Below are 19,243 nucleotides of genomic sequence, written 5' to 3' on the forward strand. Positions count from 1 at the left end.
GTTCCCGGAGGAGACGTTAGACGGTTCCCGTTGACTTTAATCTTATCCTAGCTTCCTCTACATAATCCGCACCCATTGTAAGTGAAATCATAAAGCTGATCTTGGATCTGCAGCTTCAGATACTGAGAACCGGAATGTTGCACACTGTCTGTAAGGATTAGTCCGAAGTAATTAAGCAAAGATGAGCTTCATGGAAACCCAATAGGGCCGCACGGCCAGGTGGCCCCCTGCTAAATTGAGAAGTGACAATTAATGCATAAAGTTGAATCGCTATGGATCTTGTTTGAAAATAAAGTTCTTTGGGTATTCATTTCAAAATCCCCTAGGGTTTTATCCGTAACCCAATACTGTCCAAACTGAGTGCTAACAGTATATTAGAGTAAATACCTTTGAAGTTCAAGTCTTTCAATGCAACATGAGATTGATAAATCATGTTTGTCATTATAATTGGACAATTTAATTTAGGTTTACTTCCTCTTTTTATTGTAGACGTTAAATGTGATTTAAAAAGAATGTCTTGCGTCACAATGAGATTATTGTGTTTGAGTTTAGGTACCTCTTCTTCTCTGACTGGGATACTTTGAATGGGGAACCAGGTCTGGAGAGGGCCTTTATGGATGGGACCAATCGATATGGGATCATCAGGACCAAACTCGGCTGGCCCGCTGGGATTACTCTGGACCTTGAGGCCAAGAGAGTGTATTGGGTGGATAGCCGTTATGATTATATTGAAACCACAACCTATGATGGCTTGCACAGGTATCTTCTACATGTTTCGTATGGAAATGCATGCTGATTTTCCCAGGTTGTTTCCACTTTTTAAAAGTGTATTAAGCTCTTATTTGAATTCTCCAATAGGAAAACGGTGGTTCATGGTGGTTCTGTGATTCCTCATCCATTTGGCATTACTTTGTTCGAGCATTCAGTCTACTTCACCGACTGGACTAAGATGGCTGTCATGAAGGCTAATAAATACAGCGACAACAGCCCACAAGAGCTCTACAGGACCTCTCAGAGACCACATGGCCTGACTGTGGTCCATGCATACAAACAGCCCTTTGGTAAGCAGCCTACAAAGTGCATGTGCCACTCAGAATGATTAATATTAAACTGCATCTGGTGTGGTCTAAGTTCTTAGCAATGAATCAAATGAACCAGCCAGTGTTGTGTTAACTAAGGCCCTGTTTCCACCTGGTGTTAAGATGCGTTTTGGTCGATCGGATCACAGGTCGATGATGCTAAATAGAGCTTTCAAACACTTCCAGATGTAGTCAAAAACTCATTTGACCAGATTGCTTTCGTAGTATAAACGCTCATGTGGTTGAATAATACATTAGACCACCTTCTCTCCACCTACTGAACTAATGTGTAAGCATTACCGGAAGCAGACGGGGTTTATACTTTGTCGGCTGAAGACCCAAGTTTAGTTTGAAGACGAAAAACGTACAAAGAACAGTTTTCTCTCACCATTCCCGATAGCCTCGTGGGCAGCACGCCGACAAATAGCGCTGTCCTCCTGTCTCTCTCCCATCACGGTTCCTGTCCACTCTATACTATCCTATCATAAAAAAGGCAATCGCCAAAATATAAAATCAAATAAGTGGTTGAAAGTGGACAAAAGAGATGGATTAAAACACTAACAAAACTCATCTTAATACCAGATGTAAACAGGGCCTAAAACTTTTTTTGTTAATTTAAATAAAGCTGCAATAAAATATAAATATTGAATTATATAGATGGAAAAGTTTAATGAAAATTACAAATGTTGGCTTTCACAACTAACTGAAATAAGATAAGTACTACAATTACTAAAACTAAAACTGAAAAAAAAAAATCTAAATACAAATATGTAAAATTTCATTAAAACTAACTCATGTTCATTTCATTAAAACGAACTAATGTTAAGTATAAAATAGAATATATTTGAAGTTTAAATTCAAATATGCAAATATATACATGCACACACATGTGTGTGTAAATATCCATATATTTGAATATTTTGCTATAAACTACATATATTGGAGATAAGGAGATTTCATTGTCATTTGCGATGATATAAAATGGTGGTCACTACTGAGCCGTGCCTGTTTCCATGGACCTTGTTTATATCAAGTATCAAGATTCGTCTCTGGTGATGCATTCACAAGTGGTCAGCGCTAAATACAGGTGTAAACATGGTCCTAAAAGTTTTGATTCGATCAGTGAAACCACACATAAAGATAGTCAGAAGTGCAATGTGATCTCATCTTATTTGTAGTGTAAACATTATATTAATCTATCCTGTTGCATCCTGGACAGCAATTAAACACCTGTGAATCAATCACTGTGCTTGGAGAGGTTTTAAACAAAAATACTGAAAGACGTCATGTATGAATGACTGCTAGTCTTCTTGTGGTTTACTTTGGTGACATGTATGTTTGTTTGATCGGCCAGTAAGTAACCCCTGTGGCACTGATCGAGGAGGCTGTGAACACATCTGTGTTCTGAGTCACAGAACTGATAATGGCGGTCTGGGATATCGCTGCCGCTGCCGAATGGGCTACGATCTGCATGCGGATGGCAAGAGATGCGTCGGTAAGACAGATACTAGTCACACCTTATGTTTTTTCTTTGATTACCATTTGCATCTTGTGTTTTTTTTAAAGGTGTCATATATAAAGACATCAACCTTTTGATATAGAAGAGCTTGATGTTTAAAGAAAACATATAATGAAAACCATCATGCAAATATGTCTCTTGCAGCTGTGAGGCAGTTTCTGCTGTTCTCCAGTCAGCTGGCGGTCAGGGGGATCCCCTTCAATCTGTCCACACAAGAAGACGTCATTCTACCTGTGACAGGAACTCCATCTTATTTCGTTGGAGTGGACTTCAGTGCTGCAGACAATTCAATTTTCTTCTCTGATACAGTGAAGGACATCATCTACAAACAGAAAATTGATGGAACCGGTGAGAATGGCTAGTTTTTTATATGCGTATTTCAGTAAACCTGCTGTAACCGTTTGAAACTCTTTGCTAACTTCAGCTATACTTTCATCAAATTGAGAAATTAACCCCAAATATAAATTTAAGTCATTATAAAAGCATCAAATAGACATTACCAAAAGAAGCTTTAGAAAAAAAAAAAACATTTTATTTATTAGAATTTATTACATTAACTTTTAGGCTTCGACGGCCATGAGGGTGAATAAATGATGACAGAATTATTAAAGGAAATCTGAAATTTTGAAACAATTCTCAAAACAAGTAACTAAAACTGCCAGTAGGTGGTGGTAAATGTCTAAATTAGTAAGTAATAGAGTCATTCATTCATTCGATTCATTCAAACGGCTGATTCATTCAGGAATTAAGTAAATGGCTCTCTTTAAGAATGAGCCATTGAATCAATGGTTCACCCGACTGATTCACTCAAAACGCGGATTCATTCAGAATCACTGCTGTGTGTTGCTCAGAGACGCACAGCAGTTCTGCTCTGACTTTTAGGTAATATTTTCGTTGGCAAACTGAGCAAAAGCAGACAAAATTGTGTCTAAAATATTAACAATGTTAAAGGGTTAGTTCACCCAAAAATGAAAATTATGTCATTAATGACTCACCCTCATGTCGTTCCAAACCCGTAAGACCTCCGTTCATCTTCGGAACACAGTTTAAGATATTTTAGATTTAGTCCGAGAGCTTTCTGTCCCTCCATTGAAAATGTATGTACGGTAGACTGTCCATGTCCAGAAAGGTAATAAAAACATCATCAAAGTAGTCCATGTGACATCAGTGGGTTAGTTAGAAGTTTTTGAAGCATCGAAAATACATTTTGGTCCAAAAATAACAAAAACTACAACTTTATTCAGCATTGAATTCTCTTCTGGAATCCTTTCCATTGAATTGATTCCATTGAATTGATTCCATTGAATTGATTCCATTGAATCCTTTCATCTGTCGACGTTGGTAATTCACTTTAGCTTTGTTGTTTTTGGCGATTAGGACATCCGCGACATGCACACTTGCGCACCATTTTAAAAAATATAGCAATACCAAAATACAAACAATGTAGAATAGCTTGAATACAGCGTGCGTCTCCCTCAGACTGTAAACAAAGCTCGGGCGCACTGGATAACACGTCAGCAGCGTCACTGCGGAGTCGTGAACCCGGATTGACAACAGACCCGGAAGAGAATACAATGCTGAATAAAGTCATAGTTTTTGTTATTTTTGGACCAAAATGTATTGTCGATGCTTCAAAAACTTCTAACTAACCCACTGATGTCACATGGACTACTTTGATGATGTTTTTATTACCTTTCTGGACATGGACAGTCTACCGTACATACATTTTCAATGGAGGGACAGAAAGCTCTCGGACTAAATCTAAAATATCTTAAACTGTGTTCTGAAGATGAACGGAGGTCTTACGGGTTTGGAACGACATGAAGGTGAGTCATTAATGACATAATTTTCATTTTTGGGTGAACTAACCCTTTAACTTCTTTTTTTTTTTTAACTGTTGTATGAAATCAACATCATATTTGCACTCGTGCTATCCGGGACAAAAATATCACTTGTGTGGTATTGCGCTCATTACCCGTGTGATATTGCTTAACTATATCATGAGACAAATATGAGACAAAAACTCATACAGGGGCATTTTTGCCCTGATATCTTGAATTTTAGGGTCATTCTAACTGTAATTCTATATCCATCACGCAATGAGTTGTTGCCCTGCTTCATGTTCGTCACCAATGAACTTTATGAAATTTAAGATGAACTACTTAGGTCTGGGGTGTGTTAAATGCGTTGTTATTTTCCCCTGTAACTAATTAAATAAATTAACACATTAAATAGACAGCCCTAATATGTATAACATAACAAAAGATCACGTAAGAGAATAACCAAGGCTTATACACTTAAACATTGACAAGACCGAAACCCAAATTGAAGAAACTCAAAGTAATGAGGATACTAATTAAACAACAGGTGAACGAAATCAGTAACTAAGGAAACAAACTGGCACACACAAGGGAACTAGGTCAAGATACACACGGCAGGGAAACAGATCAGAACCAATCTTATCTCATTCATTATGCTGGTGAAAAAAAGCACAAAATCTTTGATGAAATGTCCTTGACTTGTAGGCAGATAAAGTGAGGAACTGATACTCACTGAATACAGCCCTCGGGATGTTTGCTGCGTGCCAACGACACATTTCGCTGCATGTGATCTCGCCTATCAGCTACCTTCAAAGGCCAACTACATGAGATATTGTGTTCGCTGGTGTTGGACTACATTTCTAAAATAAATCCAGGACACTAATATCTTCCTCCTCCTGACTCAACCCAAAAATATAGACAATTTAATCATTTTTTTTCCATCACCTGTGAGACACAAGTTGGGAGGCAAGCACTGTTGTTCTTTACTGCCAAAGTGCAGCCAGATGATTAGGGTTTCAGAAGGGGCAACACACATGGGAGCCTGGTGCATTGTGGGGTGGGGAATTTAAACTTGCTAAATTAAGTGCTGTTTAAGAACCCATGAAATCAATATGGATTTTTTGTGGCTTTTAATCCATGTTTGTGTGCAGTGGATCACACTTTCATCTTTGTGTTTTTTTGCGTTAAATTGCATAGGCCGGGAGGTACTAGCAGCCAATCGGGTGGATGGTGTGGAAGATCTTGCTTATGACTGGATATCAAAGAACCTATACTGGACCGATCCACGGTACAGGAGTATATCTGTCATGAAGGTCTCCGATAAGTCCAGACGAGCCATTGTACGCAACCTCAACAACCCCAGATCCATAGTGGTCCACCCGGTGGCTGGGTGAGTGATTTATTAACTAGTCTTTTTGATGATATTGCTATTTTGTATACAGGAAAAAGAAAAGTAGTTAATACCATGGCTCTGTTCCAAAACTTAGTGATCTGCAATAACTTGCTGTCTACTGCCTAAATACGCAGCTATCTTCTAGGAAGTGAAATGAAATCCAATTTGGAGTGCTCTACATAGACATCAACTCTAAGAATCATACAAATAGCATGCAAGTGCATAGGAGACTCAAGTCCTGTGAATTACTTTCAATAGAGTTTGACATTTGCATGTTGCGAAGCTAAAAATGAGATATTTTAAAATGCATAGCACATGCAAATATTGGTTAAAATAGCATTTTTTTATTAGATTTTTATGAGCCAGCATTATTTTAGTGTTGTTTATATACTGTTATAATATTTATTCATATTTTGAATTAGCTTTTATTTTTATATTTTTCAATTTTGTTTTAATTTATATTATATTTACAATATTTATATTATATTTATAGTATATTTTGTATAAATTATTCTCAAAGTTGTAAGCAAAACAGTGGAGTACGTTTAACAAGAAAATTATATTTCAGTCTTTTAGCTTCCAAATTCCATGTTAGTATTTTATTTTATTTTATTTTATTTTATTTTATTTTATTTTATTTTATTTTATTTTATTTTATTTTATTTTTTCCTTTACTGAAAATTATGTGTAACAGTTTTAGTTGTAGTTGATGATTTAAGCTGCTATTGAATTAATTATATTTATAATCAATATTTGTCTTTTTTTTGTCTGGCATCTTGGTCTGAACTTGTTGCGTTATGGTATAAATAATTATTCTGTAGTTATGCTGCCTATCTTTTGGAACAACTTTCCCCATGATGCCTACCTAGACAGTTTACTAGATTTTGAAACAGAATTTTCATTTTCATTATCATTGTGGGCTAAAAATTGTGGTCACAAAACATACACCGTCAGACTTTCCTCCTTCATCTCGAAAAAAAGAAAAAAAGAAAAGGGATTGTGATCGTGGGTCCAAAATCACAGGCACGTTCAAATATCAACAGGCACAATTCATTGAGTGGCGTCAGCTAGAAACACAGCTCGGGCGAGCATAGCTTTCACCTCGCTTCTCTGTTTCCCTAAGACCATGAAAATAAAATCGGGCCACTTGTGTCCAGTCACACCTTTCATAATGCAGGAGGTGCCCAGCCATTCATAGATTGCTCCTGCTTTGAACCTGGCACAGATAAAGGAGTTCTTTATGCCGTGCTAGTGGGACATTTCCAATGGCTTCAAAGTCATGAGGCCTCTAGGCCCAGGAGACTAGATTAGTGCTGCATGAAGGCTGGTATTGTAGTGCACACTAAGAACTTGGCTTAATGGGGGAAAGCCCCACAGAGCGCTCAGATAAACTGTCTACACCTCACCGTTTATAAATAAAACCCAGCGGATGGTTTTGAAAGTGTCCCCACCTATTAATTTGGCTTTTAGTAGGGGCACAGGGTGAAGATTTATGGTGATTTTGGCATTGTTTCCTCATGCTCATGCTGTCCCAAACATGTCTTTTGACTTTTTGGCCGCTCTTTTCAGTTTAATGAATAAGGACTGGAGCTGTCAAACTCCAAAATGACAAAAAGCACCATAAAAGGTGTATTATAAAAGTGGTCCATGTGACTTTTGTGTGAGTAACAGACTGAAATTTAACTTTGTGAGAGGGTAGCAATGTCTGATTGTTCAAATTGTCTTAATGATGGATGTCTTCAAAAAACAAATATATGCTCCAGTCCACAGTTCAAAAGTTTGAGGTCAGTATTATTTAAAAATAAATAAATTAATACTTTTACTTAGTAAGGGAACATTAAATTGCACAAAGTGTCAGTAAAAACATTTATACTATAAAAATATAAAATAGATTTGTATTTCAAATAAAAGTTGCTCTTTTGAACTTTCTATTCATCAAAGAATCCTGAAAAAAGCAGCACAACAGTTTTCAACATTTCAACATAATAATATATGTTTCTTGAACAGCAAATCAGCATATTAGAATGATTTCTGAAGGATCATGTGACACTGAAGACTGGAGTAATTATATGTGTGTGTGTATATATATATATATATATATATTTATAACTTGTATGGTAGTTTTGAAGCTTGAAAGATTGCCTGTAAAAGAGCCTGTGTTCATCTGGGGAAAGAAAGTAAAATCATGTGTAAAGCCATGTGTGTGTCTTTGTGCTCGGCAGTTATATTTTCTGGACTGACTGGTACCGTCCTGCGAAGATTATGCGGGCCTGGGGTGATGGGTCACATGCTCAGTCGATTGTAAACACCACTCTCGGCTGGCCCAACGGCCTGGCCATTGACTGGAGGTGAGTTGTATTTCCCAGAATGAAACCACAACAATACAACATTCATTTGTGCTCATAATACCACAAACAATAATCCATCTCTGTTTCATTCATAAATCTGCCTCTGTTTGGTTTAAAGGGTACATAATACACACATGCTGCATCCCAATTCGCCTACTTATACTACGTTCTAAAAGTATATACTGTTTTTGTAAAGAAAAAGTACATACTTTTGAGTGTGTAGCAGAAGAGTATGCAAGCTTTGGGACATACTATCTCGTCATAACTGCATCTTTAACGGACGTTCTGTCGCTTAGTTACGCAACCTGTAACTGTTTAAACTGTCCTGTCAATCATCTTGTCACAGTTAAAATTCTCTATTCAATTAAATTAAATTTAATTTTAAATTAAAATTACACGTTTATCTGCCAGTCATGGGTCTTTCATGCAGAGAACTCTCCTCATCTTTGCATAACGATGCATTTAAAAGTGAATGACCAAACGCATCTTGATAAAAGTTCACAATGCTGTTGCAGATGAAATATAATGTGGATAACATTTAATAAATATCTTTTCGTCAGGTTAGATACTGATTATTAATCATTCAAGCCCCTTTATCTTAACCGCTCTGCTTAACCGTCGGTCTCGCACATCCGTCATGTTTGTAGTTTTTTAACACTTTTTATTCATTTTTGTAGTTCTAATGGAATCCTGCACTTCGAATTCTAACCAGAAAAAGTAGACAATCCGGGTATCTTTGGAATACTCATTTCAACATACTACGATTTGGGACCTAATAATTCTTTTTTCGAATACTATTTAGGACGGATAGTATGCAAATTGGGACACAGCAACAGTTTCTGCCAATCACATGTTAATCTTGAGTACCTATAGAATAGTAGTGCATCCTTCACATCTCCAAAAAGTCTTTAGTTTTATTATATTTATAAAAGATAGATACGCTGTACATAGTCTTTCTGAAAAAAGCCGTGCTCCTGGAGGCGTGCCGTGGGCAGAGCTAAAGAGTCACGAGCGCAGAGATCGTCTGCAAGCTGTGACATCATTATAAATAAAAAGGGAACAAAAACGTTCAGGTTGTTTACATTATATGCACTGATTGCCAACAAAACACAGACATTTGATTCAGTTTTACTCACCGCCCACGATCTGCAAATCCAGCGTCGAACTGGGACTTATTTACAAATCATTCGTCACTGAAATTCCCGGTACAAACAAACATACGTGCAAACAAACTTCTTCCGCTGTTTCCTTAATGCTGGGTTCTTTGGGAAGCTATAAACCTTTGGAAATTTTGGCCATGTTTAGCATGAGAATGCAACTCTTTAACAGTGTAAATAAGTCAGAATGCATGAAATAGCATTACACCCCCCCTTTAACTTCGATGGCTTCCTAAAGCCGTGACTCATCGTTCTTTGTTTTGTTGCACATTCAATGCACACTCACTCCTAATCTCTTTAAAATCATGATCGGACATAATCCTGTTTCTTAGCCTTGACCTAATCCCCTCTCCTCTTGATCATGTCTCTGCCTCTCAGCGCCATGCGGTTGTATTGGGTGGACGCCTTCTTTGATAAGATCGAGCACAGCAATTTTGATGGACAAAACAGGCTTTCTTTGGAACGCATCACCCAGATCTCCCATCCATTTGGACTTACTGTTTTTGGAGGTGGGTTTATTAATATGTGTCTGTCTGTCTGTCTGAACTGAGATGCAGCTGAGTTTTAAAAAGCAGTCTAAATTAAACCCACCGACTGATGTAATGTTAATTTTGCCATTCATTAATGTCTGTCATCATCACAGTGTCATCCTAAACATGTTAGTCTCAATGGCCTGTTCTTTGATGATGGATAGTCATTTCTGGTATCTGTGAAATGAAGCTCATTATGCTGCTTTCTTAAACTTCAGTGTAGTTCATCTGTTCGGTGCTGAAAGATAAAAGGGCAGAAGTCAGAGTTCATGGACTGGTATTTCACAGAGATGGCTTGCTTGATTACATTAATGAAGTTTTCTGGTCCAGGTTACGTGTACTTCACCGACTGGCGGCTGGGTGGAATCGTGAGGGTCCGTAAAACAGACGGAGGGGAGATGGTGATCATTCGTAGGGGGATCAGCCACATCATGCACGTCAAATCTTTCAACGCTGACTCGCAGATTGGTGAGAGCCACTTTCATCTGTTTATTGATGAATTTACCTCACTCATAGGCTGCAATGTCTCCACAAAGGGGTTTGTAATACTCATTTATCCACATACAGCCAATAAAACAAATTAGCATACTCCGTACCATGAAGCAGTAGATGAAATTAACTTAATCAATGTTTAAACAATGATGTGCATTGCTTTTTACCCCCAACAGGATCTAACTTCTGCAGCAGGCAAACTAACCCAAATGGAGACTGCAGTCATTTCTGTTTCCCAGCACCGTACTCCCAACGAGTGTGTGGCTGCCCATATGGAATGAAGCTGGAAGCGAATCAGCAGACGTGTGTAGAAGATCCATCCAACGAGCCGCCGACCCTCCAGTGCGGATCAAACTCATTCTCGTGCACTAACGGGAAGTGTGTCCCTCAGAGCTACCAATGTGACGGCGTCGACGACTGTCATGACAACAGTGACGAGGCCAACTGTGGCGCTAATAGTAATGTTTAATATTTACATTCCATGCAAATATTTATGCACTGAGAGCTGTGTGATATATATTTAATAATTATGACAGTTTTGCTGGCACAATACAGTTATGCAACGTCCTGAAGGCATTTTTTTCCAAAGCAAATTACAGCAACAAAAAGCTCTTGTGGAAGGAATCATTCAGTGCCGAATCTCACCTTTAGACCTTAAATCCTTAATCAACCAGTACATATTAGATAAGACACGCAGAATAGGAAGAATGTCAAGATAACTAATTATTTGAAATAAATCCTGTGGTAAGAAAAATATGGATCTACCTTTTTAAATCCAGACATGATCAAGTTGTGTATGCAAGGTGTCATATAAGCCATGTTACACTGATTCATGGGCATTTATTGAAGGGACAAAGGACCATAAAAAAGTCAATACTGTCTAACTTGTCTGTAAAACATGTTTTTTGGTCTGCCCAATTTTTTATGTCATTAGACAATGATTTTTAAAGGTCTTATTTTGTTAGATGGACAACTTTTATCACACATTCATTTAACAAATCTTTCATAGAGCTGTATATACAAAATTTTGTCTCTTTTTCTAAGTTGATTTATTTTTTAAATGTTACTATTTATTGTATTGTTTGTTGAATCTGTAGACACTGCAAAGTGTGGTTTTGGACAATATCAGCATAAATCCTTATCATTGTTTAGTGCAAATACATTAAAGTAACTTGACATTATCATTGAAGACCAGCAATAATAATTTTTATTTTGATTACATCATAATGGCAATATATACATGTCAAAGTCAGACATGCCCCTTTGCCAGCTGTGATGCCTGGTTACTGGTTTAAACTTTGCCCAGGTTTGTGAAAGATTTTTGTGTCAGCACACCTTAATAGCTTCAACAATTGATTGCCAATTAAGTTTAGAATACAATGAACCAATCAGAATGTATAAACTGTTTATGTAATAAAATATGTTTTCGTAGATTGTGTTGTCCCTTATCAGTGCAAAATTATCACAAATTAAAAAAGGATTCATGCCAATATTGTCCAAAACTTTTCTAGGGTGTTTCCAAACTTTTGGAGGGAAGTGTATGTCATGTAATAGGAGGTGAAGCTGCTATGGCAATACATTTAAATAGCAACCAAAGAAAATTACATCATGCTTCATGCATTCTCTGGGAATTGAACCCATGACCTTGGCGTTGCTATTTGAGCTACAGAAATGCACCCTATTTTATGATATTTTTTGTCAGATTTTTCACTTTTTCACTTGCAATGAAAATAAACTTATTTTTTTCCTCCACTCTGCTGGCTCACAGATAACACATGCTCGCCCATTGCCTTCACCTGTGCCAATCAGCGCTGTGTGCCCAGAAGCTGGCACTGCGACGGACACAATGACTGTTTTGACGGCAGCGACGAGAGGGACTGTCCCACCCAGACCCCTGGCACTTGCCAGGCTGACCAGTTCAGCTGTGCCAACCATCGCTGCATCCCCCGCACATGGCTCTGTGACACCGACAATGACTGCGGAGACGGATCGGATGAGAACAACTGCGGTGAGCTTTGACTCTAAATTCCGATTGGATGAGGTGCATATGTTCAGAATGCCAGTCCAAATCCGATTTTTGTGCATATCCGTTTGAAATCCGATCAGATTTAGCAAGTGTGAAAGGCAAAAAATCAGATTAATAATTTTTTTACTAATCCGAATAAAGCCACGCATACCAGCCTCCTGCGGTTCTGCCACTACCTCAGAAGACACAGTAATCCAGCGCGGGATATAGTGCACAGTCAATCATTTTAGATAAGCTACGCCTTAGGCTACGTTCACACTGTCAGTCCAAATCTGATTATTTGTGTATCCGATTGCAATCTGATCTAAAATTATTGATGTCCACATTGTGTATCGCAATGTTGAGATCTGATTTGTGTGTCCATGCCACTCTTTAGTTTTCCGTAATATATGCATTGGTTTCTATGGGAATGACTTTGTATGAATGTAGCTTGAAATGGATTTGTAAATCTGTGCACTGATGGTTTTTATGTTTTTTATGTATATTAAAAAAAGTCAGAGATCTCAAAATGAACTCGTATATTTTTCAAAAACCAAATCTTATAGCACTATATTCTTACTATATGTGAAAAATTTGTCTATTTTTATTTTTTCTTAAGGTATTTTAAGAGAAACATCTGAGACAAAGCTGATTCTGAATGAAACCTAATTGAGAACCCTAAGTCTCTTGAGCTTTTTAAGAGCAACTTCTGAGCAGCTTTTCTTGTGGTGTCACTTTCTCTAGATTCTATTGGCACATGCCACCCTGGTCAGTTCCAGTGTCCGGACCACCGCTGCATTGACCCAAATTACGTGTGTGATGGAGACAGAGATTGTGCAGACGGAGCGGATGAACAGGGATGTGGTAAGAGTTCATTCTATGCAGTTAACCTGCAATATTGTTTAGCTTAGAATTGCAGATCTTTTATTGCATTGCATGGTATATATTGTTTATATAAAAATCGTAATGGCGTAAATTTCTTTACAAATTAAATGTATTTCAACATACAGTAAACCAGACATGCCCACAAATGGCCGTGCTAACATATATGAATTCTCTCACAGTATAATAAAATCTCTAATGGAAGCTGATTTTTAGTTTTTGACTAAATCTGAGTAATTCTTGTTCTTCTGATCATCAGTGTACAACTGCACAGCCTATGAGTTTAAGTGTGCAAACGGGCATCAGTGTGTCAACTCATACTACCGATGTGATGGGGTGTTTGACTGTAATGATCGTTCCGATGAATCTGGTTGTCGTAAGTATTAGATAAATTACTTTTGAATTTGTCTTTTTCAGTTCTGATTATCTTCAATATTTCATTCAGTTATGGTAATTATGTAGGGCATTGCATTGCATATGCAGTATATAAATGGGTGAATCTTACAAAAATCATTTCCAGTCACTGCGCACCCCAAAATAAAAAGGGAAAAAAAAGTCTTGAACTGTAAACTCTCAAGTGTTGGGATTTTAAATACATGTTGGTTGTGTGTGTATTCATTATATTCAACTTATGAGAAGCAACCTTTTTCTTTTGGGTATGTCATTTATGCCCCCCCCTGCCAAAATGGGTTTACATGGAAAGGGATTAAACCTTAGGAAACTAAACTAAAAAACTATGCATTAACATGCATGCATTAACTTAACCTTTGACCCTTCCAGCCACTAGGCCACCTGGCATGTGTCACCACGAGAGCGAATTTCAGTGCCAGTCAGACGGCAGTTGTATTCCCTCGAGCTGGGAATGTGACGGGCACCCAGACTGTGAAGATGGCTCAGACGAACACCACGTGTGCCCACCGCGGACATGCCCCTCCTCGCAGTTCCGCTGCGATAATGGGAACTGTGTTTTCCGTGGCTGGATATGTGATGGAGATAATGACTGTCGAGATGGCAGCGATGAGCGAGACTGTCCCACACCACCGTTTCGTTGTCCCAGCTGGCAGTGGCAGTGCCCTGGACACAGTGTGTGTGTTAACCTCAGCAGGGTGTGCGACAACACTCCAGACTGTCCCAACGGAGCAGATGAATCCCCTCTCTGCAGTAAGTCATGCCATATGTTTTACTGAGATTTACAGCAGTATGCAAGACATATACGCTACCGTTCAAAAGTTTGGGGTCAGTACGATTTTCAAAGAAGTTTCTTATACTTACCAAAGTCGCATTTATTTATATTTTACAAATATTTTAGGGGAATTACATTTTACACAATATTATAATATATATATATATATATATGATATTGTGTAAAAGGTAACTTATTTCAGTGTCACATGATCCTTAAGAAATCATTCTAATATGCTGATTTTCTGCTCAAGAAACATTTCGTATTATTATCAATGTTGAAAACAGTTGTGCTGTTTAATATTTCTGTGAAAACCATATTAAATTTTTTCAGGATTCTTTGATGAATAGAAAGCTCAAAAGACAACATTTATTTAAACAGCATTTATTAAAAAATCGTACTGACCTCAAACTTCAAACAGTAGTGTATAGACTGTATAAAATAAAGCATCTTGACAGTTTTTGATAAGATTAGACGTTGATGGTTAGCTCATTGCTGCTCCCTAATGAACATCTCGGCTTTGTTCTAAAACCTAATGAGCTGCTGATGTAAGGCAGAAATTCTTAAATTAAATATCATGTTCACGGAGTTTCTGCCTATGTACAGTTGGTAGTCAACCAGAATAATACTTTTATTAAATTCAAGTGAAACATTTTAGTTAAACAAACTCATAATCACAGTACTGTAATTTAAATGTACAAACCTGATTCCAAAAAAATTGGGACACTGTACAAATTGTGAATAAAAACAGAATGCAATGATTCCAAAGTTTCAAATTTCAATATTTTATTCAGAATACAACATAGATGACAAATCAAATGTTTAAACTGAGAAAATGTATCATTTTAAGCGAAAAATAAGTTGATTTTAAATTTCATGGCATCAACACATCTCAAAAAAGTTGGGACAAGGCCATGTTTACCACTGTGTGGCATCCCCTCTTCTTTTTATAACAGTCTGCAAACGACTGAGGAGACAAGTTGCTCAAATTTAGGAATAGGAATGTTGTCCCATTCTTGTCTAATACAGGCTTCTAGTTGCTCAACTGTCTTAGGTCTTCTTTGTCGCATCTTCCTCTTTATGATGCGCCAAATGTTTTCTAAGATCTGGACTGCAGGCTGGCCATTTCAGTACCCGGATCCTTCTTCTACGCAGCCATGATGTTGTAATTGATGCAGTATGTGGTCTGGCATTGTCATGTTGGAAAATGCAAGGTCTTCCCTGAAAGAGACGACGTCTGGATGGGAGCATATGTTAGTCTAGAACTTGGATATACCTTTCAGCATTGATGGTGCCTTTCCAGATGTGTAAGCTGCCCATGCCACACGCACTCATGCAACCCCATACCATCAGAGATGCAGGCTTCTGAACTGAGCGCTGATAACAACTTGGGTTGTCCTTGTCCTCTTTAGTCTGGATGACATGGCGTCCCAGTTTTCCAAAAAAAACAAATTTTGATTCGTCTGACCACAGAACAGTTTTCCACTTTGTCACAGTCCATTTTAAATGAGCCTTGGGCCAGAGAAAACGCCTGTGCTTCTGGATCATGTTTAGATATGGCTTCTTTTTTGACCTATAGAGTTTTAGCCGGCAACAGCAAATGGCACGGTGGATTGTGTTCACCTACAATGTTTCTGGAAGTATTCCTGAGCCCATGTTGTGATTTCCATTACAGTAGCATTCCTGTATGTGATGCAGTGCCGTCTAAGGGCCCGAAGATCACGGGCATCCAGTATGGTTTTCCAGCCTTGACCCTTACGCACAGAGATTGTTCCAGATTCTCTGAATCTTTGGATGATATTATGCACTGTAGATGATGATAACTTCAAACTCTTTGCAATTTTTCTCTGAGAAACTCCTTTCTGATATTGCTCCACTATTTTTCGCCGCAGCATTGGGGGAATTGGTGATCCTCTGCCCATCTTGACTTCTGAGAGACACTGCCACTCTGAGAGGCTCTTTTTATACCCAATCATGTTGCCAATTGATCTAATAAGTTGCAAATTGGTCCTCCAGCTGTTCCTTATATGTACATTTAACTTTTCCGGCCTCTTATTGCTACCTGTCCCAACTTTTCTGGAATGTGTAGCTCTCATGAAATCCAAAATGAGCCAATATTTGGCATGACATTTCAAAATGTCTCACTTTCAACATTTGATATGTTATCTATATTCTATTGTGAATAAAATATAAGTTTATGAGATTTGTAAATGATTGCATTCCTTTTTTATTCACAATTTGTACAGTGTCCCAACTTTTTTGGAATCGGGTTTGTATTTAAATAAATGTAGGCGTTTATTATTTGCATCAAATTTAAGTGAAGTAAACGTTAACATTGTTGAATCGACTTCCCAAAAAGTTTAACCATTATTGTACGTCAGCAGGACTTAAAAAGCCCTTATTCTGCAGATCAATCCCACAAATCGCCATTCTGTTTGGTCTCATTTAAACCAGAAATAGAGTGCTAATGACTTAAGTGTTCATAATTGAAAATCTACACGTTCTTTCGAAACATGTTCCTGTGTTTAGTACAAGTTAAAACCCACAGATGTTGTTGACTAACACAGAAAATAGTTTTGAGTCATATCTCATTCATAAATACAAGCAAGAAAAGTGTACACATCACACCTTTTCTCTGCTGATCAAAAGCATGTCACAAGATGCTGTGGTTTTGTGTATTGGATCCAGAACATTAATTTACAGTGAAATCTTTAATCTTTATTTTGATATTGAAACTATTAAATGGCAATTCATGTGGCCAGCCAGTTGATTCCAATACTTCATGGATTATTTCAGTATGTTGTCTGTGTTATGAATCCCATTTGTCATCAAATCATGCATGTGTTTAGCTAATCTGGAAATTAACATTGAAATGATCTGTGATTTTCCTTCCATGTTTCCCTCCCTTCTCACAGATGAGCCCTTACCAGGTAGGCTGAATCCCTAATCGCCCACAATCCTCTGCATGAAGCACTAATGTATCCCAGTATTTGCCTGGCTGTACTCACTAACCATCCAATTACCATCAGAGTGTCTAAATATGGCGAGATTGTGTGTGTTTAGTATTTTAGACACTTAGATGTAGTTTGTAGCACTATTTACATGTGTAAGTCCATAGAAATGGTGCACAACCACTGAAGTAGCTCACCCAATACCGGTTCCAGAAATAGAAGACAGCAGATTTAAACAGTAAACTTTAGGGCTGGGGAATATATTGAATATTCAAAAAACAATATATCTGCAATGATTTTGTAAATGAAGAAACATCATCATGGACATTACCTCTTTTTTTTTTTTTTTTTTTTTTGCCAGCCAGCCAGCGCCCACATTCTTGATCGTTTTCACAAAATATTTTATTCTAGCTTCATGCATTCTTTTTTGATCAACACTTGAATGTTGGGTGTCATAAAAAAGCAACATTTTCGACATTTCATTCAGTAATGTTCTGTATGTTTGATGATCCCGTTACATGAGCGTAAGCGATGCTTCTATCGCTTGTTTCTGCTTCTCCACTTGTTTTTGGATCCGGAGATTCTGTACCATTTCAGAAGATGCGTAATAGCGCCCCCCTGCGTTTTCAATACCCTTCGAATTGCGCAAATTGAAATTACGACGTTAAAATACGCCCAATGGAAACATGTTAATTTCGCAAAAAACTCCCATACATTGCAATTTTTTTTAAATGACTTGACACGAGAGAGAAAAAAAGTTTTAGTCACATAACATTGGTTAATGGAAATGTGTAAGGTTTCCTAAAGACAGTGTCAATAGATCAGTTTTGAAAATCCTTTTGGTTTTGCATCTCTTATTTAAACTTCATTAGCAAAAATGACATTAGAGTTGGTAAATTTGATTCGTTTTCTAGTAGACAAACTGATTCATTAATTGGTTCGCACCCTCAAAACTGTTCACCAAATTGCCCATGTGCCATTTTTTTGTATATTAAAATGCTTTAAAATTTAGATAAATATTGCTGTTCATTTTTGTGTATTGCTTTTTGGTGCATATACATGAAAATAATTAATAATAATTAAAACATCAATTTGAGCTAAATGAAAAAGAGAAATGTTATCTTGGCAACTAGCTGAAATAATTATTTTCTTTCAGTTAACATTTATTTTATTTTAAATAACAATTTTTTTTTTTAATGGTTTTATTTTTTTAGTTTCAGTTAACTATAATACATTTTGAATTTAATTGGCAAAAATGGCTGTTGAATCTCAAAAATGGTTTATCTGAATGAAAATAAAGCACCTTTTTATGCAATTTTAGAGTAAATATGCAAATATAGAGATTTTTTTTTTTTTAATCTATATTGCCCAGCCCTAGTGAGCATCCCCTTTAATGGTTGTGCTTAGCGTGTTCCCAGAATACCTTGTGTCTTCATGTATGCTTTACGTAGGCATTCACCTCGACTTTTCTGCTTCGTCGTAGACCAGGAGAGCTGCTCGGATAACAACGCGGGCTGCACTCACGGCTGCATCCAGGGCCCGTTTGGAGCCCAGTGCACGTGTCCTATGGGATACCAGCTGAGTAATGACTCAAAGACGTGTGAGGACATCGATGAATGCCATCCTCTGGGCATCTGCAGTCAGCACTGTTTCAACGAAAGAGGCTCCTTCCGATGTCATTGTCAAGATGGATACACTCTAGAGGCAGATGGACGCACCTGCAAGGCCTCAGGTTTGTGCGTCTCCACTGAGCTTTGGGAACTGTGACAGATATTAGTGGAGTGAGTGGACTCCAAGGGCCAACTGGACCAGCTCAGCTGGGTCTAGTGCAGCTTCTCGGATTACCACAGATAAGACAAATAACATATATGTCAGTCACAAACT

The 19,243-nt window shown here is 37.6% G+C and overlaps 1 protein-coding gene across 1 annotated transcript in view; it reads left to right on the plus strand.

Annotated features, from left to right (window-relative positions):
• Positions 1–19,243, plus strand: part of lrp2a (low density lipoprotein receptor-related protein 2a) — a 117,128-nt gene that overhangs the window by 30,798 nt on the left and 67,087 nt on the right. Inside the window, 14 exon segments of the mRNA XM_048194618.1 lie at positions 553–759; positions 859–1,061; positions 2,434–2,574; positions 2,743–2,946; positions 5,616–5,808; positions 8,034–8,159; positions 9,695–9,825; positions 10,177–10,314; positions 10,515–10,796; positions 12,107–12,346; positions 13,088–13,207; positions 13,485–13,601; positions 14,006–14,386; positions 18,843–19,091. Coding sequence (XP_048050575.1) covers positions 553–759; positions 859–1,061; positions 2,434–2,574; positions 2,743–2,946; positions 5,616–5,808; positions 8,034–8,159; positions 9,695–9,825; positions 10,177–10,314; positions 10,515–10,796; positions 12,107–12,346; positions 13,088–13,207; positions 13,485–13,601; positions 14,006–14,386; positions 18,843–19,091 — 2,732 coding nt within the window.

This window comes from Megalobrama amblycephala, linkage group LG6 (assembly GCF_018812025.1).
Source record: "Megalobrama amblycephala isolate DHTTF-2021 linkage group LG6, ASM1881202v1, whole genome shotgun sequence".
Taxonomy (NCBI): Eukaryota; Metazoa; Chordata; class Actinopteri; order Cypriniformes; family Xenocyprididae; genus Megalobrama; species Megalobrama amblycephala.